This window comes from Galleria mellonella, unplaced genomic scaffold (genome assembly GCF_026898425.1).
Source record: "Galleria mellonella isolate WM207_F2 unplaced genomic scaffold, CSIRO_AGI_GalMel_v1 utg133, whole genome shotgun sequence".
NCBI classification, from domain to species: domain Eukaryota; kingdom Metazoa; phylum Arthropoda; class Insecta; order Lepidoptera; family Pyralidae; genus Galleria; species Galleria mellonella.
The window spans coordinates 1683586-1710686 of record NW_026441990.1 but is presented as its reverse complement, the minus strand read 5'-3'; the positions used below and the strand labels follow the sequence as shown (position 1 = coordinate 1710686).

Below are 27101 nucleotides of genomic sequence, written 5' to 3'. Positions count from 1 at the left end.
TATCATTAAGTTTAAATTATGTGAAGCAGGCTAACAATAAAAAGTGATACAATTTGCCTTTGCGAGGGACTGGTATCTATACTAGGTTAATATCTGTGTTACAGAATCACCAGACCCTCGCCCAAGTTGTCTAAAGATTGAATGGAATTGTAATAATTATAAATGATGATGAATGATGGTGATATATGAAAAAAAAATGTAACTTACTGTAAAAAATAAAATTCAAAAAAATTCAAAATTCAAAAATCATTTATTCATATAGGACATTTTAGCCGCTTATGAACGTCAAATTTTTACATTATAATTTTATTTTTTTCCCTACCGTCCAGTTCGGTATATAGATCCAATTGAGAAGAACTGGCAAGAAACTCAATTGAATTATTTTTTTTTTTAAAGCCAGTTTATTTACAATGTATATTTATATAGGTGTCTATGTCTAACATTAAATGAAAATAATAATAAATAATCACAAATAATAGTAACATACAAGATTATAGAATATCTTTCTGGCCAGGAACCTCTAAAATTTGTCGTGATAATTGCTAATTGCTATCTGATATAACACAATATGATTTTTATACAAATCAAATACTTTATAATACAAGATGTTTAAATTTACTTGAATAAAACATGAGTTTAGTTGCATTAATTATGTTAAAATTAAATATTACAACTAAAGTATGGCCTCTCATGACTAAGGGTCCCGAATGACCCCAAAACGACTTGAACATTCTCAACTAAAATATACGAGAGTCAATCCAGGAGTTCTTATATTAAATTTGATGAGTACTTATCGAAAATTTTAACAATAAAATAAAACACATTTAAAAAAAGACTCATAATATATTTAGTAACTTACATAAATTAAATTAGTATAAAGTAAATTACATACTAATAGGTATACAATATAATAAATTGTCACAGCACTACAGAGGTATAACTTTAAGAATTTTAATAATCAAACTTAATATAAGATTATATACATTATCTAAACTAATGAAAAATACAATCATGATGTAGTTACATAAGAAAATATCTTTTTTTAGGTAATATAATGAATACATAGCTCCATATTTTGATACATATTGAAAATTAAGGAAATCACAATAGCAAAAATGGTACCAGATAAATTGGATAGTCAATCCTGGGTTATGTTTAGGACTGTGGAAGGTAAAAAAGTAGCTTATATGCAGAACCAGCCTTATCTTGTACACCTAAGTAAATTAAAAAAGGCTCAAGGATTCACTGTTCCTTCCAAAGTACTAATATCGAATTTTATACAGTTGAAATCCTTTATTAAGATACATCTCTTTTAGACTACTTAAATCATCTCTGCATAGAAGCCACTTTTTCATTAATCTCAGTGAGCATCTGGGCAGACTTATGGATGTTTTCAAATTGGTAGCCCATATGTACAGAGATCAGATGCATCTTCTTAAGATTTTCTTCACTGCTCTCCATCAAGTTTTCTGTTCCAGCAAACTCTCTCGCTGCTTTTGTCAGGAGCTGCATTAAACAATTATTCATTTACTTTTAAATATATATTTTTTGTTATTGTTTATATAAAAAATATTTTTAATAAACAATAACAAAAACTAAAATTTCTAAATGGCTTATTCTGTAAATATTTTAAATACAGATTTCCTATTAGTTCAGGTGATCCTTACTATCCACAATAATCAAATCAAGACATGAGAATTGCAAAAAAAAAATAACTTACATACTGTTAGAACATTACTGATGTTATATCATTCATAACCAATAAGGAAACTAGGGAAATAAAGTACAGATGAGTCTGAGACTCTGAGGCTGATGACTCTGATAAGTCTGATAAGTAAGTAAGAAGTAAGATGCACAGTTATTTTTCTGTGAAACATTAAAATCTTATTCTGTTATGTATGAAACAGTTATTAATTTAGAAAACTCAAGTCAGCCATAACAAGAGGATATGCAAATTAAAAAGCATGGTATATAGCAAAAAATGAATGAAGTATTATCAGTTATAGTGACCCTTGTTTACATTCCTAGTTTACAAAGTAAGGTTAACTTCTGCTCCGAAGACTATAGCAGTTAATATATAATACATTATCCGCAATGAATCAACCTGACCTTATCATCATCATCATATCTGCCTTTACCTGACCACTACTGAACATAAGCCTGCTCCTTGGAGGAATTTGGAAGTAATTGCCGCACTTGGTAGACAGATTGGCAACCGCAGTTAGACTTTGGAGATATTTTAAGAGAGACATTGCTGCCCATACCTTGCCCTTCCTTAGTCACATCTTACGACACACATGGGTAAGGAAAGGGTGGCCTATTTTATGCTGGGACCACACTGCAATCCAACCTGACCTTATCCTCACATATAATCCATCACTAAAAAACACTAACTAATTCCACTAGGGATGAAAAGGATTAGTAATAGGGTTTAAAATCCCCATTGCTAACAATATACCCTATCAGGTTGACCTCCATGTGGTTCCCATGAATTGACCTTTACCTAACATCTCTATCAATGGTGCTCTGCCAGTGTATACCATCAGGGACGGTGAGATAACCATTCCATTATCATCCATTTAAAAATATACTCCATTGCTAGCAATATAGCCTATCAATTCCACGTGGTTCACCCTGAAAACCATCGTGGTTATTATGGAATTCGTAACAATAGATGATGGTCACTATTTCACCAGCCTATCATCCTCGCCTATCATTCCTCACTGGTACCTCGTTAACGTATAACGACAAGGAAAATCAAGCAATCTTTCCAATTGAAACAAAATACTAATCACACTAACCTCATTTGATTTAGATCCTCTTTGTATCTGACGTGCTAACGAGGATATATTATTCATATTTACTTGAACTCGTTCCGCAAGACGTTGTTTCGATTCAGCGAACAGCGAACGAGCGCTACTCGACGATGCCGACGTCATTATAACAATTATTAAATTACATGCATCTAATAATCATAACTTTAATTAATTCCTCAATTAAGCACTAAAAACAGAAATAAATCCCCTTTGCTGGTTTTTAAAAATATTGATTTTAAAATGCCACAGCAACTGTCAAAATAAGAACTGTCAAAGTCAGTTGGCAAACTACATGTAGAGTCATTGACACTAGTCAATTCATGTCTAAGTGATAAAAATTTTGATTACGGTTAATGAAATGCGTTTATACAATATGTAATAATCAGATGATATAATATAATGACATACAAGAGTATACTGTTTCTAATCCAGCAGACAAATGTTCAATTTAATTTTATCGATTTAAATCGAATATTCACATATAACAAGGCATTCAATTTTATATATTTCAACGTATATAACATATATTTATAGTGATATACAAAGAATAGCCATGATCGTATGCCACCAATTAAATTTACAGGGTACAGAGGAATAATAGCTGAATCTTCAGAAATGGCAATGTATGGAGTATGGGGGTTATCATGGGCGTAACAGTATACTCTGTTATGTCCATGGTACCGCTCATGTCTATAGGCAACGTGCCTGTAGTGTTGCAGGCGTTCATAAACTACTATAACCATTTACTATAAGATGGATCTACTTACTACTTATTTGCACCTCGATGATATATAAAAAATAAATATTAATTAACACATTATTATTTCAGATAAAAAGATTTTCTTGTTTCATACTTTTTAGGATGTGATTATTCAGTAGTCGGGCTTTATTTTATAATATTATTTTTTTATTAAAATTATTTTGTAATAATAATTTCGTAATAAAGTATTTGCAAATCTGTTTAAAATTTACAAAGCAAATAAAAAAATATGTTTTGCTCACATTTTAGACGTGATTTTAGAAATTACACCAAATTATAGGGTGCATCAAGACAAGAAGCGAGCAACAGCTAAAAATATATAAGTACAGATTTTAAATGTGGTAATTAATCACTTTTATTTAATGCATAACACTGCATTATAATATTATTATTTTTTTATAACTTTTTGTCCTTTAGAGGGCGCCATATTCATTTTAATGCGATATTATATATCCTATAACCAGCGGACAATCAAATTACTTCAAACGATACCTCATTTAGCCTAGCTTTTAAGGAGCCAAAGCTTAGCTCCTTAAAAATAGCGTATATGCACTTTACAACATGTCTTCGCAAAACTTTGCTTGCATCTTAGGGAGAGCATCAGACAGTTCTAGGGTGGGTACGGCCTTTACAGCCATCTCTAAATACGTATCTGCATTTGTTAAATTTTGATAAGTAATTTAAATGTCATAATAAGCTAGTTGACCATACATATGTACATACATACCTGTTAAAATCATAACCCTCATTTGTACTTCGCCGTAGTCGGGTAAAAAAAACTACGTAACAATGATAAGTATTACCTTTATAGAGTTAATAACTATCTCTAAAAATTTTGTTAAAAGTCTAAGATTAAGTTCTTATAATTGATCTTTATCAAAGATTCAATCGAATCAAATCGGATACACGAGTGAATACAGATTTTGATTCATTCATTTTGTTTCATTGTTTAGTTTTATTCATACGATTGACTTTTCGCTTGTCACGAACTTACGGAAGGTTTTAATATACCTACAAGAAATTTCTGTAATCTAATTCAATTATTTTATTATTTCTTCAAAATGTTCCTTTATCTTCATTCTTATATTAATCTTGTTATTTCTTCCGTACTTTTTTTTTCAATCTTGGTCACAATACAATAAATAATGTTCTTTATTTACAAGACGTCAGTGGATAAGTAAACTTGTTTTCGTGTTTGTGCTTATTAATTCAACACAATGGATAAAGGAGTGACATGTGAGCATCTAAATAAGCTAGCTGACTCTCTAGAAAAAGAGTTATGGCAATCAAAGGAGGTGAGGATATTTTTTTGTTAACTAACATAACCTCAAACTTAGGTAATGTCACGATAAATAAGCAATTTAATTTCTCTACACTCTGGTATATAATTATGCAATCCTATACGTAAATTGCTAGAATTCCTAGCATGTAAACTGTCTTTAACAACTCCTTTTTGCATGTAATAATAGTTTTTATTTAATTTTTTTTCTGTCAATATTTATAAGTATACAAATTTTTATTATTAGTTTACATTTTAAAGAGTGTTTTAGTATAACGATTATCGTTATAAACAAAGATTCGCGTTTATTTATGACAACAATGTACACACTATCATTGACTTATTAGCATATGTACATTGTACAGTTTAAAATCTGTCTCAATGACAGCTCATATTATCTCTTGTGAAAATTGTTGTTTTACAATTTTGTAATATTTGTTTTATCACCATGCATTTGATATAAAATTCCAAGGAGCTCATAATGTCAAATATTTAGAATCACATCCACTAGATCTATCTGAAACCTTAAATACAGAGAAGTTGGAAGGTAATAGCAGTGAGTGGCAAGAATGAGGGATGGCAAATTTGAGATTGAAAGCAATTGATAATAAGAAAATGTGATCATTTTGCTTTTTTTTTCATTAATACTAAATCCATACTTAATCTGGAAGTAAGATTATTGTATCGGACAATACACCTTGGCAATCCCAGAATTAACAATCAGTAGTTAACCATGCTCTGGTATTCTATCAAATTAAATACTGATAATACATCAGATGCTATTGGTATTTTTGTATTGTAAAAAATTCCTAATACAAATTCAATATTATTTCAAGATATTTATTATTAGCTTTTTGACTGTTACTTTGAATGCGTGAAACTACTTCTAAATAACATATCAAGATAAAACATAACATATACCAGATTTTATGTTAGATCTTAAGAAATTTCTAAAAAATATTATTTTGGTGTCTATTGGTCATATTAGAACACTGATTTTTTTTTTTTGTCCCATGTACAGATATTATTTAGTTACATTTTTATTATATTAGTAAGATAAGAACTTTCAATTATAATAAAATGGGACAATACATATATTGTTGTTTAATTTGTTGTTCTATTACATGTTATCTATGTTGATTTAACTTCTCACTTAACAAGAATTTGTAAATATATTATTTATAATAAGAATATTGGTATTATAGATAGAGAAATAATTAAAGAGATAGTATGTAATGTCTATACTAAAACAGATACAAGTGATAATAGTAAATATTTCTGTTACAGACATTAGCATGTTTTGACTGCGGGTGTCCTGGGCCCAATCTATGGATATGTCTGCAACCTGATTGCCATCACATTGGCTGTTCTGAAGTTAAAAATGATCATAGTACTATACACCAAAAGGTATGTAACTTGTGTCAGAAGTGAGACATATTGTCTTATTAATGATAACAATATTGTGGCTTTGACTGCATATAATAAAAATTATCCAGTTGCTATTGTCCATCTGTTTACCAAATTTAATAAAAATTTTGTTTTGCTATTTAAGTATTACTTCCCAATACACTTTACAGAATTTAAGTTAATTATTAGAAATTATTAGAAAAAAACATTATTGAATGTTATTTGACTATTTTTTTTTTATTGAAAATCATTTATCAGAAAGGTCTATATGGAAGTCAACCTTAGAAAGTTACTAACAATCCCCTCCACAATAAAAAACCAAAACTATGTTTTGAACATAGGTTATTTGAAATGGAGAAACTGATTACAGAATAAAAAATAGTAAAAAGACTTGGTGGCGATGTGAATTAGTTATCTATAACTGATAAGATAGCTACTTATATTATTTTGCCAATACACCTGCTTAGTTCTTAGAGTTAAAGTTCTTAGGGAAATTGAGATGCTCCGATTATCACTCATTTTGGTATCTTCCAAACCATTCAGATATCTGTATTAATTTCAATTGAATACTGCATTTCAATATATATTGAACAACTGATATCTAATGTATCTGTTATTAGCCTAATATATAGATGTCACTATCACAGTATGTAACTACCCTAATATCTTGACTACTAATGTTGCCATTCCTGTGAACTAAGATGTTATTCCTCAGTACTTTGTAATTTGTTGAATAACAACTATTGGTCACCTGACATGGGTCATACTGTATTGTAATTATTTATACAACTTTAATAATGAGTAAAACTGACACAAATACAATGCCCTGTAATTTCACTACCATATCTAACTATTTAAACCAAAACACGACCATGTAAGCACAGCTGCTTAGCTACAGAAACACGAGTGGAATAAAGACTTGTACAGTCTCAATGTTAAATAAATCTCACTCAATGTTAAACAAATAACAGCTCAATTGAGAGGCTAAGTGCAGAATAGTTCAGACAAATTATTATAAATGTTACCTTTTGGCACCTTAAAGGCTGACCAACAACCAAAACCAATTACTGTGTAATTTAATATATATGTATTATATGACATAAAGAAGTATATAAGCTACTTTTTATCCTGGTTTGTAAACATATGTTAATCATTCGAAAGAAGTTGTGGGTAAAAGCTAGTATAAAAATAAAAGCATCTAAAAGTAGTGGCATTTTGTGAAATACTCTTTATTGTTTTCTCTAAAATATTATATTATTAAACTTACTATAAACACAAACAATTACAAGAAATTACCACACTGAGAAAACAATGAACAGCCTTATCTCTTTCAGGTGACCTTTGGATGGAGAGGAGTAATTATAAACAGTCTGATGGAGGCACAATGAAAATTCTGCCATTTTTTAATTTTATGTAATGTTTAGAAATGTATATGTGACTTCTGTTATCAGACATGACTAACATTAGTTATTATTTTTCCAGAATTTTCCACCACATTGCGTCCATATGAATGTGTCCACCGAGAGGATATGGTGTTATACGTGTGAAAAGGAAGTCCACATTAGAGCAGCGCTAGCACATGGAGTAAGTATTTATTGATTACTGACTTTTACCTGAACATTGTCCGCGTGATCGGAATATGAGGGGGTTCACTGATCGGGGTAAAAAAGTAGCCTATATTAAAGTTTTTTCAGGTATCTGATGTTGCAGAAGTCCATGGACTACAGTGACTGTTTACCAGTAGATAGGCAAATTTTTTTTTATACAACTTAAAATGGCAAACAAGCTGACGGCCCACCTGATGGAAAGTGGTAAACGTCGCCTATAGACATGAGCAGTACTATGGACATAAGAGAGTATACTGTTTCGCCCATGATACCCCCCATGCGTTGCCATTCCTAAGGACTCAGGTGTTATTCCTCCGTACCCTGTAAATTCACGCCATATCCCACCCTTCAAACCGAAACACAGCCATGCAAACACAACTGCTTCATGGTAGAAACACGAATGGGATGGAATGGAATGCTGTATTCCCATTTACCACCTCTGGTATAGAAAATATTTACCCTCTCTTGAAATATCCTAAGTGTGTTTTGTATTCTTCCTCCATTACAGCATTATATATTTTTTGTCAAAATCTACAAAGCCTGAAAAAAAACAAGTAATGTTATTATGAGATAAGGACGTCCACTAAGTAAAGAATATTCTAAAATCTATGATATAACATACTGAACCATAGAATGAATCGAGTAATAATTAAAATTTCTAAAATCTATTGTCTTGGTCTTCAGATGCATTCGGAGACTGCTTCTATTGACGGCTCAATAAGCAGCGCACGTTTTAGCACAGCAGGATTGGCAATGCAAGATGACGACCTCGATCCAGAAGAGATGGACTATGAGGATGAGGCGAGGCCAAGAGGTGATGTATTATTGTCAACTGATCCTGGCCACAACATGTATTTTTAAATTAGTATTATAAAAAATTGCTATATATTAATTAGGCTTTGCCCATGGTCGAATCATTTCATTAAAAAATTTTAGGAGACATTTCTGATGGGGAAGTCTCAGTCACCCCACTGTCAAGTTTGTGAAATCTTAAATTTACACATAAAATAATTAGGATAAAATGAAATTAATACGGAACTCTGCATGGATATGCAACATATATTAGAGTGTCATATAAAATCGATGGAAAAAAGAATTCATGTATCATTTTCACTTAAGCTAATCTAGCTGAACTTTAAGATAAGAGCTTTTTTAACATCTCCGTAAATTATGAATGCCTATTAATTAATTTCTTTTTATGAGTAGACAAACTAAATGAGATCATACCTAAGAAATCAGTCCAGGGTATGATAGGATTAATATACCTGAAGAAGGTAAAAACTTTGAAAATTGAATGGAAAAAATCAACATTCTTCAACATTATTATTTCATTTGTTGCCCTTTCTGATATGTATATTTAAAAAAAATATATACTTATAACCAATGTTATATTTCAGCAGGTTTGGTTGGACTACAGAATATGGGTAATACGTGTTACATGAATGCAGCGTTACAAGCTCTCAGCAATACGGCACCACTCACGTCATACTTTCTAGAATGCTCTGCAGCCGTCGCGGTGTTAGCGGCCGATAAGAAGCCGGGATTAAGTCGGTAAGGTATCATTAACTGTTTCTCTCGATATATTAAAAAAATTGACTTCCAATCCAAATTTTATTTTTTATGTTTACTATCTGTATATTTTTGCGTATAAACCTGTCTCATAAAAAACTATATTCTTGTTTACATTTTTAATAAATTATGAGTCATTCTGTATATGTTTTAGTATAGTTACGATAATCATTTATTTTTGTAGGGCATACCAAAAACTAATTAAAGAAATGTGGAGTAGAAAAACGAGAGGCTATGTTGTACCTAATGGTATCTTGTATGGAATACGAAATGTAAGTATATATTACATTTTTAAGGCCAATATAATAATAAAAAAATACTAATTGTTTATTTCTAATATATGGAATTTAATTCATAATAAAAGAGTTTGATTATGGCAAAATATACCAATGATGAGATGTTTTGTAAGTACATTACATTAAAAATATTTGAATTTAGAATCTGAAGTCGTATATCTACAAATCTACAATAAGTTTTTCTTTGCAACAAGAACTTTAATCTGCAAAGAATACCAATGTCTTCAATTGTCATAAAATTAATATGGGTTATAAACTCTATGGTAAATCATACATACTTCCATTGAATTTCTTACAAAAATATTCGCAACTGATAGTAATTGCAAATGTTCTTGTATTACGCGATATTTGTGCTAATTCTTAATGATTTTCTTGTAATTATTAACTTGCAATTATATATGCAAAAATGTGTTAATATTGACGTATGTTTTTTAAATAACGAATATTATTCATAATTACAGGTGCACCCTATGTTCCGCGGCTACCACCAACATGACACACAAGAGTTCCTGCGATGTTTCATGGACCAACTACATGAAGAGTTGAAAGAACCGGTAACTTGACAGCTTAATTCTTCTAGAACTCACGCCGCACTTACTATCTACATTCCGTATGTCAGTTCAATCTGTCCAGTATAAGACAAGGAAATTACAGTGTATAAAGACATATATCATCGTCCACAGATATAACAAAACAAGAATGATACTATGTTTTGTATGTAATATCTATGGTGCTATTCTAAAGGCTACGGTACAGCTTGTTTGCCATTCTGTGTTGTGTATAAATGTTAATATATTGTCTTTTATATCCCTATATTTATTAAAACTCTTGTTATTACTCCCAATATTAAAAATATTAAACTTTGTAAAGACCTATACAATCATTCGAACAGATATTTATTGCTCAAACATGCTAGTCCTAAATGGATTTAATTGAAATTACATGGATAAACTATGTCTTAGATGGATACATATAATATTTTAGTATACCACAAGTAGTAGTGGCATTATATTAAGTCTTGTGTAATCTTATTATGATTTTTATTTTACTTTTCAAGGTATGGGACACTACGTCAGAAGATAAACTTGGTTCTGAAGCAGACGGTGACCACTCAAATGGTAGAAATGTACATATTCGACGACGGGCTGCCTCTTCAGGGGGTGAGCTATATATTTTTTTAACTACATTATAGTTGGTTAATTAAGTTTAGGGATCTGGCCCGAAGGACCAAAAAAATGTATTTTAGATACTAAGTGCAGAAAATAAAGTCCAATTTATATTACAATAAACAAACAAATTCGCTTTCACATTTGTAATATCAGTAAGGATAAATATGCACTTTATTTATTTTAAAATGAATAAAAACTTTCAGCAAGCGACGCACCATTCTTCGCACGCATGAGGCGGAAATCGCCGGCCGCGTCATCGTACAGCGAATCTAGAACCGATGTATATTTGAGGTAAATTCAAGTTTTGGAAAGGGAGGTTCACCCCTAGTTAATTTAAAGCGAAATATCAAAACAATTTCGTCTCAAGTTAATCTTTAAATGAACGTCACCGTAATTAATTTTTAACATTTACTCAATGTGATTTCATATTGATTGCAATTCTATTGTGTCGAAAGACTTGATATAAATTATAAAAGGAGCTTCCTGCCTATATAAAAAAAATATTTAGGGTTTCCAATTCGCATACGATATCCTTGGTATTGATAGCTTCTATAAACTTAGTAACTGTTTGGTATTAGACGCACGAATACGTGTGTGTGCCTACTCGAGATAAAAAAAAAAACTAATAATGAAAATTGCTACACTATCGTCTGGTTCTCAAGTCAGGACAACCAGAGTTATCTGAAACCAGGTAACTAGTACATGGTGGTATAATTGGACAGAAACTTGGGATAGTAACAAGGGAACTAGTATAAAGGTGAAGGCGAGTCAGTATAAATGTCCCAGTGCGTGGGCGCAGGGTGTCGGAGGGTGCGGAGGGTGTCGCGGGCGGCGCGGGGGGGCGCCACCGTCGCTCGGCCAGCTGCGGCGGCGCACACCACCTCGCCTACTCCGCGCTCGCCAACGTCAACGGAACCACGGGTCGGTATTCATTTTTTTGTACTAAATTCAGAAATGGCAACTCTTGAAAGCTTCTATGAGAGGGAGACTTTGTACAAAAGTCGATTGCTCGGGTACCTCTGTCCCATTCGTGTTTCTACCGTGAAGCAGTTGTGTTTGCATGGCTGTGTTTCGGGTTGAGGGTGGGATATGACGTGAATTTACAGGGTACAGAGGAATAACACCTGAGTCCTCAGGAATGGCAATACATGGGGGGTATAATGGGCGAAACAGTATACTCTGTTATGTACATGGTACTACTCATAACTATAGGCGACGGTTACCATTTTCCATCAGGTGGACCGTCAGCTTGTTTGCCATTCTAAGTTGTATAAAAAAAAAAACTATGAGAATCGTTTGTTTGTCATCTCTTCATGTCTATAAGCGATGGTTACCATTTTTCATTAGGTGGGTCGTCAATTTACCATTATAAGTATCATAAGAAAGTTATTATTCTGCATGTAGTGTGATGTTGGTTAACGCCTCATATTTTGTCAAAATTAAATCAATATAATTATTATAACCTTGCCAGTATTAAATATTTATCACAGTTTCAATTGCGTCATCGCAGCGGGGTTTATTTACAAAGGTACAACATAATTTTTGCTGTTAAGTAAATGTATTTTCATTTTTTTATCTCGTATATAATATATATAATAATATATTTATATATTTTTTTTTTTGTCTAGCAAACGTGGAGGGCACGCTTACAAACGTTTGCATGTGCTCATAGCCTAATAGTACTAATGTTGAAATGTGGTGTAACTGACAGGCGGTGGCTGGTCGCAGCGGTCAGCTGGTTCGGAATCGGAACTGTCGTGTTCAAGTGAAGCGGAAGAGCGATACGAGACGTGCTCGAGCGGCGCCAGCGACGCGCCCGCGCCCGCTCCCGCTCCCGCTTCTGACTCACACCTTCACCGCACGCTGTACGTATACTTATTTAGCACACCGTAAGGTGCAATTTGTAGTCCAATCTCTTTGCCATGTCCCAAACAATTACTTAACAATTCGGGACGCATTATTCTACATAGATAAGTTCATTGGACGACTGGTAGAAAAGAATTTTGTATTTGACCTAATTCAGACCAGTAATAATTCAGTGTTGGTTTATTCATTATAAAAATGGAATGGTAACCCTACCCCCTATTGGTTTACGCTGACGAATAGGTGAACATATAGTCAAATTAGTTAAGGAGTGGTGATAAGGAAAATACTCTTCATACCATACCCATTAATGTCTTGTCATTATCACTGACTTCATTTCTGTAAAAAGCGACTAGAATTAACCGCAATGATTTCCAGAAGAAGGTGAACAGTGACAGGTTAAAGTTATGAGATTTTTATTTATGAAATGCTAATGGAATAGGCCACCCCTTTCTTTTTTCTCGAAGCATTTCTAAAGAGACACTATATATATTATATAAGCATTTATTATATTTGTTATTATTACCTATCCGCAGTAAGCAGACGAGCGCCGGCGCAGGCTCAGGCGGCGGTGACGGCGGCTGTGGAACGGGCTCAGTGCGGTACCGCAGCGTGGTGTCGGACGTGTTCGACGGCAAGCTGCTCTCGTCCGTACAGTGCCTCATATGCGACCGGGTCAGTGCACGTCACTAGTTCATGTATCGCGGCGTGGTGTCGGCCGTGTTCGACGGCAAGCTGCTCTCGTCCGTGCAGTGCCTCATATGCGACCGGGTCAGTGCACGTCACTAGTTCATGTATCGCGGCGTGGTGTCGGACGTGTTCGACGGCAAGCTGCTCTCGTCCTTGCAGTGGCTCGCGTGGTCGTACTACACGACAATGAGCAGTCGGTGAACGATGTGGTACACCTTTATATACAGGGGGAATTCAACATTATTAAGATTCTTAAAGAAGTGTTCTACCAATGTACATCTTTCCCTAAAAACATTGGTCGAAAAATGACATTTTCTACTAACTGTATGGCAGGCTATATGCCTAATGAATACATAATTTTAACACAGGATAAAAACAACCAATAGTCCAATGCCTTTAATATATTCCGAACAAGAAAATTCAGGACAAGAAATTGCTCTGTGTCAGATATGTATGTTGAATTACTAATAGGTAAGAAAGAAAGAATATGGTATCCTTATTTATTATATATATTATTATATATATATATAAACCAGTCACAGATATATATAGCATATATACTATATATATTTATATTGTGACTACTATAGACTGTGGTTTTTAGTATGCGAATTGTCTGATTGTAGGTGTCGACTCGTGTGGAGACGTTCCAAGACCTGTCACTGCCGATACCGTCGCGTGAGCACCTAGCCGTGCTGCGATGTCAACAGTCCGCTCTCAACCACCACGCTGCCGCTGCTGCCGCCGCCGCGTCCCAGGACTCATGGGTACATCCAATTATTTTATGCAACTTAAAATTAAAACAAGCTCAAAAGTTAGTAACTAATAATGGGAAGGTAATGGTATGGTATAGTAATACCGCCTTCAAATACAAATAGCTTTATTTTGTTTGAAAAATGGTATAAAAGATGGTACAATGTTTAAATATTGTTCAGATTTTTCACCAGAATCTGGCATACAAAATTTATTTGTGATACTATACTATGCCATCGATATACTATATACGCTAGTGGGGTACAAGTGAATGATGAAAGGTGAGATGAAATCAAATCTGTAAGCCCACTCTGATGAATTCACTAAGAATTAACCACTATGTTTACCACAGTCCCTATGAAGATGGACCTAGAAAGTTATATTGAGTGGTAACTGTCGCTTATATACATAAGCACCATGGTTATTATAGAATACTCATTGATATAGATTGATATAGATATTGAATGTAATCATATATAAAGACAATCACTATTTACATTTCTGAAACCTAAGATTAAGCCTCTTTAACTTGTCATTTCACAGCTAAGTCTCACCTTTCTAATCTAAATAAATTTTCTAGTTTTAGGCGCAAAAATATTTTCCGTAATTGTATTTTTTTTTTTTATTTGTTACATCACATTTAAAAATGGTAATAATGTAAAACTTCATATTCAAATAAAGGATTATTTTATTTTTGTATGTATAGTTGTTTTTGAGATATAGCTATTGTATTCACTCAAAATTGTATGCTTAAATATTAAATGGAATATTACAATCATGACAGGTATGGTGGTTACTGAGCTGGCTACGATCATGGTTCTATGGTCCGGTGGTCTCATTGCAAGACTGCCTCGCCGCCTTCTTTAGTGCAGACGAGCTTAAAGGTGATAATATGTACAGGTATGTACCTGATATTTAAATTAACAATAATATTAAATAAATATAATCCTGCTACTTCGGATTTTTGTATGTTCACTTCATCAACAACAGTTTTCAAATGCCTCTAACTACCCCATTCCATATCAGCCGTTAATCATCCACTGATGAACATAGGCCTCCTATTAGGGAGTATTGCTAGTAGATGCCACACTTGGCAAGCGGATTGGCAACCGCAGTTAGGCCTTTGAAATGTTTTAAGAAGGACAATGCTGCTCATCCCTCGACTATTAAGCTCCCCTAGTCGCTTCTTACACCACCTACGGGAAAGGAAGGGAAGCCTATTCTATCCTGGAACTACATAATAACCACTACCCCATCATGAATAATTATTAATTTAACTAATTTAATTTAATTTTGTAGTTATCACCATCAAAATGAAATCACCAATCTGCAAACATATTTCTCTCTCTTCTATAAAAATATTTGCCAAAAAAAGTCAACCATTTGCTCCCTACTTCTTTTTAATCATTCATAAATAGGAAACTCAGCATTTCCAGTTGTTAATATATGTATTTTAACAACACCAGAAGCTGGATTCGATCAGTAATCAATATGTGTATATTGATTACTTACCTATCGAAATATCATGTGATCTGCAAACTAATATATCACTCTTATACAAACGCCTGTAAAAAAAAACAACCATACTTCCCGCCTTACAGTTGCTCCCGATGCAACAAGTTGAGAAACGGTATTAAGATGTCAGGCGTGGTACGGCTGCCGGAAGTTCTATGCGTGCATCTCAAGCGCTTCCGGCACGAGTTAATGTTTAGCGCGAAGGTGGCAGCACGTGTCTCCTTTCCCACGCATGACCTCAACATGGCGCCGTACACTCACAAAGGTACGCACGATTTACGAGCACTTTGTTCTATAAAAATGACCGCCTTCAATCATGTTAGAACACAAATCAACGATGAAATGGTTTATATACAAATTATATCAACCAGATAACATGTGATTTGTAGACATATTAAATTGAAATAAATTAAAATATTTAAATTTAGAACGTGGATTCGTTTGTCAAGTAGATTTTATTTCATAAGAATAATTTTACTAAAAAAGGGCGCTTCAATCGTCATAAAGTAATTATGAGAGTAACGCGGCAATAAAACCTTTTAAGTACAAAAATAGTCATCAAAATTGGTCCAAAATGGTCATAAATTACCAACGAATTAGGAAGACTAGTCCCTTGTCTTGACAAGAGCAGACATGAAGATAATCATAGAGATAATATATTACAGACTGCACATCAAAGGTAACCCGGTACGAGTTGTGTGCGGTGATAAGCCACGCGGGTACCGCAGGCGGCGGACACTACACGTGCGCCGCAAGGAACGGCCGCTCGTGGTACACGTTCGACGACCACAGCGTAGTGCCGCTGCCGCTTCACCACTTGGCACACTGCGAGGCTTACGTGCTCTTCTACAAGTCAGTACTTACACTATGTAACGCATATCACATTTTACTGCACATCACAAGAAATTTATTCGTGTTACATATTCCATTACTACATCGTAATATTACTGCCGCTTTACGACTTAACGCACTGCGAGGCTTACGTGCTCTTTTCTATAACAGTACTTACACTGTGAACTATTATGCTAATATATAATAAGTTTTTTTTTTTTTATGTAGATCTAGAAAGTGCATCCAAATTCATTTAAATAGTGTTTTATATACAAAGTAATAGACCACAGCTACAGGTTTCATATCGTTCTGTATGGTAATAATTAATATTCATTAAATCAAATCGATATTTCAGGAAAGTTAATCCCCAAATGACGGTGCTGAGACAAAAGGCGGCTGAAATAGTGGAATCCACAACTGTGGAGCCAAACGACATTAAATTTTATATTTCAAAACAGTGGATCAACAAGTAAGTGTAACAATTTTTTATTTTATTGCATTAAATCAAATTATATGGTTTTTTATATTTTCTTATCGTTTTTTATAGTTAGTTAAGACGTTATACTTGGAAATATGTAGCTCATCAATGCTTTATAAAGAAAATACGTTCATAAAATAACTGAAAAAAAAAAAACTCTCGAACACAAATATTTATGGACATTTCATCACATTGTCAAATAATTTAAAAATAATTTAGTGATAAGTAGTAAAGATGGCTAAAATTTGTCAACGCTAAGCTTAATTTATAGCGCACTTATAATGTATTTGTATCTTTTTCTTATAATATCATTGGTTGTAATTGGTAGATTCAACACGTGGGCGGAGCCTGGTCCCATAGACAACAGCGACTTCGTGTGTTGCCACGGCGGCGTCCGGCCCGACCGCGCGCCGCACGTGCAGCAACTGGCTGCGCGTGTGCCGCAGCAGCTGTGGGAGTTTCTGCACGCACAGTTAGTACAGGACATGCGGCCACACACGCATATTTTATTACAATACAGTACAGTACACAAGACCTCTCATATACGCTCAGTATGTTTAATACAATAGACACGACGTCACACACATACTTAGTTTGATTTTTCTTTATACAACTTAGAATGGCCAACAAACTGACGGCCCACCTGATGGAGAGTGGTAACCGTCGCCTATAGACATGAGCAGTGCTGTGGACATAACAGAGTATACTGTTTCGCCCATGATACCCCCCATGCGTTGCCATTCCTGAGGACCCAGGTGTTATACTTCTGTACTCTGTAAATTCATGCCATATCCCATTCTTCAAACCGAAACACAGCCATGCAAACACAACTGCTTCACGGTAGAAACACGAATGGGACAGAGGTACCCAAGCAATCGACTTTTGTACAAAGTCTCCCTCTGGTGAGTTTGTACAAAAGTCTTGTGACTTTGTAGATGGTTTTATAACTGTTATCAATATAAATAAAACTTTAAAATAATGATAGGGACAATAATGGACCATTAAACAAACATTTATACATAATAAGAACCACAGACAGCCCTCTATGTCGAAGCTGTTTCGACGCCGAAGAAACAACTACTCACGTAATCCTAGAATATGAAGCTGTGTGAAGTGTGCGTTACCGCTGGCGTGTGGTGCGCAGGTTCGGCGGCGGGCCGGCGGCCACGCACGCGCACGAGTGCGGCGCGTGCGCACGCGCCGCGCGCCGCCTGCGGGCGCGCCGCGCCGCCGAGCTGGCCGCCTTCTACGACCTGCACGCCGCCTTCCAGGTCAGGCCACGCCGCCACTCTAGTACACTTGGATATCACACCTCAAATGTCATATGCTATGCGAAATCATTTCTCATAACAGCTACGGCGCTTTACAAAGAGTGATACTAATCATTCTTAGTTTTTTTTTTTTTAAATTCGTTTTTTCTTTAATGGATGATAATGGAATGGTAACCCCGCCTGCGATGTCGGTATACGCTGGTGGGACAGTGAGTGATAATAAATAATAATGAAAAGCCAGGTCACTTAGCGCATCGTTATGAACGCACTTGGAGTTCAGCACGATGGTTTCCAGGGGGAACTACGGGGAGGTCGATTTGACAGGGTATATTGCTAGTAATGAAACTGACAGTACGCATTACTAACCATCGCAAGTTGCTGCGTTCGGATTTATTCGTGTATCAGCGACTGCGCTCTGTTAGCAGTGAAGTGAAATCACAGCAAACGCCCGATTGAGCCATACGTAACAAGCGAATAGAGACTTTATTACACTGAGTTAAAGTCTTTATTCGCTTGTTCTTATCATAAAAATATTCATATTCCACTTTCATTAGTAAATAGCAAGTGCGACGTAAAGTAAATTTAAGCAAAAATCATATTGTATCCATTAATAAATAGCGGACATTTATATGTTATTTATTAACGGATCATTACAGTTTACGTATTTTAGCGCAAAACAATAGAGACCGCTTGCGCGCAGCTGACGTCACTCCACCTACTTTAGAGCGTCACTCTGCAAATCACCTACTAGTTCCATTGCGGCGTTCGCGTTTTCCTCCATTATCGAAAAGCTGTTTCTTTTCTTTTTTAATACTGTAGTTTTTCTTTTATAATGATAGAATGCTTTGTAAAAGGACAAAGTGATAATTTACCTAGAATTCATCTCACCTATCACTATTTCAAATAAAGAATTAGGTACTACAAATTTGTGACTTGTGAAAAATTCAATTCCTAAATTGTAATTATTTAATTTAGCTATATATATTTACTAAGTATACTTAACTAGCTTTTGCCCGCGGCTTTGCTCGCGCGTAATAAATGATCGCGTAAATGAAAGTCTGTAATTTTTTTAAGTAAAAAGCATGTAATTTCATTCTGATTACAAAAATGTATATTACGCCTTTTTTATTTTTCTTTGCACGCTTTTATATATTTATACAGTGTCATCTTCGTTAGTCCACTGAAGAAATGCGTTTTATTTTATATTAATTCAAACGCTGCAATACGTATTTATTCATTTCTAACCACAAACTTTTATGTGAAATCTCATGCTTCTAATTTTGAAAATGACAGATTTCCAAACGACCATTCCTCCCTTATTTCCCCTTTGAAGGTAAAATTTGCAAATTTCCTTAGTGGATGTAATCACTTCTTTAAATAAACAAAACATGACACTAGCTAATACGTACTAAGCGAATCTAAGCCACGTGGAATAGGTGGAGTGACGTCACGCGCTAGCCACAACACGGAACGAAATTATTTTCCCAAGCGCATCTTCCAAGTTCTGTAACTTTTACGTTACGACAGAAAGATTTTTATTTGAATAAACTTCAATTCAAGTATTTTTAATAAGTCATTTTGTCTGATCCTACCGCTCATTTAAAACTGAGCCAAGAAGAACGGACAAGAAATTCGGCTGTTGCTTTTTTATAAATGAATGAATTAAAGCTATTACAGAATACACTGTCTTGCTCATGGATGCCCTAGTGTTTCACGAGCTTCGTTGCCATTCCCGAAAGCTATGGTTTATTACCTCCGTTAATTCCATATCTCACACTTAAAATACAATCATGCAAACATATTTCTCAGCAGAAACGCGACTGGGACAGACATAGTTGACTTTAGATATTTTTGTATTTTTACAAGCTGTATCCCGCGGACTCGCCCGCGTACATACAGTACATACAGTATCCTATGAGCTAACTAAGGATATAACCTACCGGTAAACCAAATTCCATTCAAATCCGTTTAATAGTTTTTGCGTGAAAGAGTAACAAACATCCATCCATTATTATAAGTATTATTCGCATTTATAAAATTATAAATATTAAAGTGACTTTTTTTTATACAACTTAGAATGGCAAACAGGCTGACGGCCCACCTGATGGAAAGTGGTGACCGTCCCCTGTAGACATGAGCAGTACCATGGACATAACAGAGTATACTGTTTCGCCCATGATACCCCCCATGCGTTGCTATTCCTGAGGACTCAAATGTTATTCCTCTGTACCCTGTAAACTCACGCCATATCCCACCCTTCAAACCGATACACAGCCATGCAAACAACTGCTTCACGGTAGAAACACGAATGGGACAGAGGTACCCAAGCAATCGACTTTTGTAAAATGTTTCATTTAATATTTTATAAAAAAAAAAGATTGACCTCGCAAACGTTGTTTTGACGCAAAATTTCATTAAACTCGGTTGCATAATTTCGGAGATAAGCCTGAACGAACATCGTGACACGGGATTTTTATATATTAAGATATGCTGAACGCAGGAGCAAGAGCACCCTCGCGCCATTTACGCGATCAGCATGCACTGGTTCAGGCAGTGGCAGGCGTTCGTGAGGAACAAGACGCAGCAGCCACCGCCGCCGGTTGACAACAGCGGCATTGTCACAAAACAAGTACGTCACCTACCTTACCGTGTGGTCCCGGCATAGAATACGCCACCCCTTCCTTTCACCTGGGTGCCGTAAGAGGCGACTGAGGGATGGGCAACAGCGTTCCTCTTAAAACATCTCTAAAGCTTAACTGCGGTTGTCAACCTGCCTGCCAAACGTGGCAACTATTGACAAAACCCACCAAGTGGGAGGCTTATGTTCAGTAGTGGACAGTTAAAAGCTGATATGATGATGATAATGATGATGAAGTATGTTACGGATATTTTTTTTCAACCGACTTTAAAAGAAAGATGTTCTCAATTTCTGTTGTATTTTTGTTTGTCACCTCATAACTGCGGCAGTTGTAAACCGATTTAGGTTATTTTTTTTTTAGTTGACAGAATATGCTAATAAATTGGTACCATAGTAATTTTATCAAAATCGATTTAGTATTTATGTTTTAAAATAACTGCTTGCTACAATTGAAGTTGTTTTGTTTTTCGACGAACACAATTTGATGTTTTTTTTTTTATACAACTTAGAATGGCAAGCAAGCTGACGGCCCACCTGATGGAAAGTGGTAACCGTTGCCTATAGATAATTATATTACTGGCGAGTTGTGGACATAATTTGGAAATTACGAATAAATATGTATAATATCGACACCGCTCTGATATCTATATATTAAGTTTCTTTAGATATTGATGACGGAAAAGTCATCACCCATTTCGAAATCTATATTCATTTCGATCGGGTTCTGATACTTATTTGATTTATATATTTTAAATATCCTGTATTTAATATATCTGTTATTGACCAAATATATAGATATAATATCTACTATATCAAGATATTGCTATATATAATCAACCTCTAGTCAGATGTTAATAAAATCCGAGGCCCGATTATAAGAGATTCATGATAAAACTTATTTCTGAAGTATTCGAACCAAACTTCAATGCATACGAAAGAAACACGCATTCGAACGTTTTCAAATACTGATGAATATTAAAATGTAGTAATAATATGAAATCGAAATACTGCATGTTACTTCATTCAGCAAATCCAGTTTTTTATGGCAATATCTAATAATACGTTTGTTAAGTTTTTTTTTTTATTTAATGCCACGAAGGTGGCAAACGAGCAACCCGTTTGATGGTAATCGGTCACTGTAGCATATGGACGCTTGCAACACTAGGAGTGTCACGTGCGCGTTGCCAACCTTGAAGAAACTTTATTTATACCCTTTTGAAGAAGCCCGTTCTGTCGTCTTTAAGAAAAAAAAAATTAAAAAAGTTTTTTGTTTCGTCTGCTAAATATCTACTATTTATCTCGAATGAATAGTATCAAATTTCATGATGTTCAGTCGAGCCGTTAATAAGGGATATATATTATTTATTGCACTTGTAAAAAAAGATATTTATAGATTGGTTTAACGATTCGTTACCAATGGTGGTCTTATCTCTGAAAGAGATCTTTTCCAGCCAACCTAACAGATGAGAAAGAAAATAATTAACAGTAATCTAGTACAGGAAAAGTAGTTCTTTGTGAAGTAAGAAGAATAGGAGAAGAGATTAGAGAATACGAAAAATACATTTTCTATTTTTATGGTAAACAAAAAGGTATATACGGAATGGGATTCCTAGTAAATAAATACTTAAAAGATAAAATAATAAGTTTCCAAGGAATATCAGATAGAATTGCCTTACTCAATATATATCTAACAGAATCTAAACAACATTGGTCGATTATTCAAGTACATGCACCAGGAGAGAAAGATACAAAAATTGCGAAGGATAAATTTTACAGGGATATGACTGACTTGATGCAAAACAAGAAAAAGAACATAATCATCATGGGAGATTTCAATGCTAAAGTTGGTAGCAAATCAAACAAAGATGAATTTGTTTTAGGAGATTACAGCAGTGGCGACAGAAACGATAATGGACAAAGACTCGTAGACTTTTCTTTTGCTCACAATCTTAAAATAATGAACAGTTTCTTTAAAAAACGTAAATCTAGAAAGTGGACATGGCTAGCACCAAACGGCAGAGATAAAAATGAAATTGACTTCATACTTACAAATGAAAAACATATATTTGAAAATATTGAAGTACTAAATAAACTAAATTTTAATACGGATCATAGAATGGTAAGAGGAGTTATAAAATGCATAAATAACAAATCAAGAAAATATATTATAAACCATGAATAGGACAAGAACATCGCCAATACCACCAAACGTTTTATTTGATTTACAGAATACATTAAAGAAAGCCAAAGAGGAAACAAAAACATTACAAGAAAAGTATAATTTTTTGGAAAGGGAATTGCTAAACATAAATAAATTGAGTACTAAAACAGAGAAAATAAATAAGTTAGGAGAAGAAACGTTACAATTAATGAAAGAGAGAAATAAAATGTTACACCGACGAAAAGATAACAAACAAAATATCGCAACTATTAGTAAAAAAATTCAAGAATCGATACGAAAACATAGAAAAGCTGAAAGAATCAATGTATTAAATGAACAAATAGAAAAGACAGGCGGAATTAGGAAAGGTCTAAAACCGCTAAAAGAATATACCCAATGGATACCCAACATGAAAACTAAAAATAAGAAGAAAAACGAGAAACTGACGACAAAGAGATTATCCATAGCAAAAGCAGTGACAGAATTCTATAAGGAATTATACACAGATCCAGACAGAACAAAGCTAACAGAAGAAGAGAAAGAAATTTGCATAGAAGAAATACCTTGTATATTGGAATCAGAAGTTATAAAGGCTATAAAATCACAAACAAGTGGGAAAGCTCCTGGAGATGATAAAATATCTAATGAAGTATTAAAACAGACTCTACCTGCGATATCCAAGTATGTGACCCATTTATTTAATGAAGTAATAGTATCTGAAAAAATACCCACTCAATGGACGAAATCAACCATTATCCTATTACATAAAAAGGGAGACAAAAATGAAATAAATAATTACAGACCGATAAGCCTTATGTCCAATTTGTACAAAGCGTTTTCTAAAATCATACTCGGGCGAATATCAAAACACCTTGAAGAAAACCAACCGAGAGAACAAGCGGGATTTCGCGCCGATTATTCTACTATCGACCATATCCATGTAGTGAAGCAAGTTATCGAAAAACTAAACGAATACGGACAACTGTATTATATGGCATTCGTCGATTATAATAAGGCTTTTGATTCACTGAGTCATACCTACATTTGGAAAACACTAGAAAATCAAGGCGTAGAAAGTAAATACATAAGAATTATAAAAGAGATATACAGAAACATTACAGCAACAGTCCAACTTGAACAACAAGGTGAAGAGTTTAGAGTTCAAAAAGGAGTAAGGCAAGGCGATCCACTTTCTCCAAAACTTTTTATAGCCGTACTAGAAGATGTATTTAGGAATTTAGACTGGGAACATTTTGGAATTAATATTAATGGAGAAAACCTAAATAACTTAAGATTTGCCGATGATATTGTGATTTTTGCAACGAAACCAGGGATACTACAGAATATGCTCCAACAATTAGATTTAGAAAGCAAGAAAGCAGGTTTATCTATGAATCCAACGAAAACTAAAGTAATGACGAATACTGAAAGGGTCAATATAAGAATAGGACAAGAAGTCATAGAATATGTAGATGAATATATATATTTGGGGCAACTAATTTCGATAAAAGACCAGTATTCTAAAGAAATAGATAGAAGAATAAGTAACACTTGGAAACGGTACTGGTCTTTAAACGAAATAGTTAAAAATGAAGAAATTCCTATGGCAATAAAAAGCAAACTATATAACACATGTATTCTACCATGTCTTACATATGGATGTCAAACTTGGCCTGCTAAGAACAAAGATAACCAAAAACTTGTAGTTTGTCAACGCAACATGGAACGAAGTATGTTAAACATCAGACTAAGAGATCGATGGACAACTTCAAAAATAAGAAAAAGAACAAAGATCAATGACGTGTTACAAAAAATAAGAAAACTTAAATGGAATTGGACTGGACATATAATGAGAACCAACAAAGAAAAATGGACGAAGGATATAATAGAATGGTATCCTAGAAATGGGAAAAGACAACGAGGAGGACAAATCAAAAGATGGGAGGACGATTTACCTAAAGGATGGAGAAAGTCAGCTAGGGATAGGGGAAAGTGGAAACAGTTGGGGGAGGCCTATGTCGACAGACAACCTGACTAACATAATGGTTGCTAGAAAGCTACCTTAGTAATAAGTAGTATATAAGTTAAAGTAAAAATGTCAGAGAATAAAGGCTTTATTATATTATATTATTATTATATTATAGTACAGGAAAGTTGTGTAAGAAATAGGACAAAAAAGAACTAAACACAACCACAAAGTAAATAGAATATTAATAAAATAAACATACACAAAATTAGGATTTTTACGTTTTTTCGAGCAATGGTCCAGGCGTTCTCGAGTTTTGTTTTTAATGACACATTTAGTTTAAATTACAAAAAAATAATCTTCTTTAAAATTTGATTCTTCTTCAAAATTGTTGCCTAAAACTTTATACAGATCGTGTAAAGCACAAAATTACATAATGTTTTTTATTACTTCCAGGAAATCGACGGTATCACAACGTATATACTCAAACAGGGGTCAGACCACGCACAGCTGAGCGAGGAACTATGGAGGTTCTTTACTGACATATACGGGGGAGGACCTGAGGTGAAACTCAAGTGTCCCACCACCACCATCCAGTCCATCGCCAACGACAGAGATCCCAAACTCTTCGAGAACCGCCGCCTCTCCAGGAAATATTCTGAGTCTGACAAAGAGGAATACTGCGTCAAGTCCACCTCAGAAATGAATATAAGAGACACAATACATGGGGAACTTCAAAAGAATCAATCATTACAAAACATCAATAGACGATACAAAGTTAACAGAACAATGGCCGATTCAGACGAAGATGTTAATTACAGGCACACGTTTCAGTATAAGAGACACGAGCCGAACGGCAATTATCAAGATTCTGATGAGGATATGGATTCAAGCCCCCCACAGTACGGCAACACCGTGCGAATGGAGAACGGAGTGGACAGTTCCGATCACGATGCAAACGATAATCCAGTGTATAATAGCAAATGGCAAAACGAAAAAGATACAGACCTGCCAAACTTAGACAGTATATCCTTAAAAAGTAAACCAAAGGCAGGCAAAGTGAGAAAAATGAAAAGACGAACGGTGAAATGATTTTTTCTAGCCTTCCAGTTCGTTCACAGGTTGAGGCAGAAGGTAGCTTCGGGCCACGACTACGTCTAAACATTCCTACGGTGACTGGTGTTCGCATACTGTGCATTTATTAGGCTCGAATAAACTCTGGGACCCTGGTCTCTACGAAGCGATATTTTTCTAAATTATATTTAAAATCTGCGGCCTCCGAGCCCCGCAATGGAAGGGTGTTAGTATTTTTTAGTACAATTTACATTTAGTTCAAATTCTGACCTAGAGAATATAGATACTTGAATGTTATTCACTATATTCAAACTGTATAATTACAATACATAATGTTAATCTTTGTAAAATTATGAAGTTACGGTAACACATGTGTATAGATATATCATGTTAATAGGTAGTCAACTCCCCGACTGCATTTCTTACGTTTCCCTGTTTTACCAAGTGGATTAGGTATTTATTTTGTTATTTCTGGTTCTAAGTCTATATGTTATTTGTTAATTAATTGATCAGCAATAAAATTTATTTCATATATATTGGCTGCACTCAAGCGTTTAATTTCATTTGATATCCATTTCAATCAATTTCTTGTTATGTCATTAAATTTCTTAGTAAAGTTGTATAAAGAACTTTACTAAGAAAATTAATAAACTATATAAAAAGTTTATAATAAATCTGAATATTACATACAGACCATAGAGCACAACTTTTTTTTATTATACTGAGTAATCAAACTTTTTTTTTATTTAGCAAATACTTAATCTCTCTAATAGATTAATAATTTTAAATATTGTATATATACGGAAATGAATACTAAATTTAGATGGGGTAGTCATGAGCAGACCTTGCTGTTATGGTGCTACCATTAATACGCACATATTTCATTCTGTATATTTGAAACTGTAAGGAAGCAAATCTACCACCGGAGACCCAGGTGGGTTGTTTTTTTTTAATGAGT

General features: G+C 34.3%; 2 protein-coding genes across 3 annotated transcripts; one reads left to right on the top strand and one right to left on the bottom strand.

The window, feature by feature from the left end:
* Nucleotides 1-823: 823 nt before the first annotated feature.
* On the bottom strand, nt 824-3086 carry LOC113511120 (uncharacterized). The gene is made up of 2 exons (XM_026894716.3): nt 2802-3086; nt 824-1506 (listed from the first exon to the last, which is right to left on the bottom strand). The coding sequence occupies exons 1-2, from the start codon at nt 2937-2939 to the stop codon at nt 1327-1329; spliced, it is 318 nt and encodes a 105-aa protein (XP_026750517.1). The 5' UTR covers nt 2940-3086; the 3' UTR covers nt 824-1326.
* Nucleotides 3087-4523: 1437 nt separating this feature from the next.
* LOC113511058 (ubiquitin carboxyl-terminal hydrolase 33) lies at nt 4524-26688 on the top strand. Of its 2 annotated transcripts, none has more exons than XM_026894639.3 (21): nt 4524-4871; nt 6143-6262; nt 7745-7846; nt 8554-8683; nt 9270-9420; nt 9623-9710; nt 10196-10288; nt 10792-10894; nt 11107-11194; nt 11703-11824; nt 12615-12768; nt 13303-13441; nt 14083-14223; nt 14994-15109; nt 15811-15989; nt 16390-16576; nt 16911-17024; nt 17362-17505; nt 18178-18304; nt 20805-20933; nt 25526-26688. In XM_026894639.3, exons 1-21 carry the CDS (start codon nt 4794-4796, stop codon nt 26159-26161), a joined length of 3141 nt encoding a protein of 1046 aa, XP_026750440.2. In that variant the 5' UTR covers nt 4524-4793; the 3' UTR covers nt 26162-26688. The 2 variants fall into 2 exon arrangements, with proteins under 2 accessions (XP_026750440.2, XP_026750439.2); XM_026894638.3 differs by having other exon boundaries at nt 9267-9420.
* Nucleotides 26689-27101: the final 413 nt, after the last annotated feature.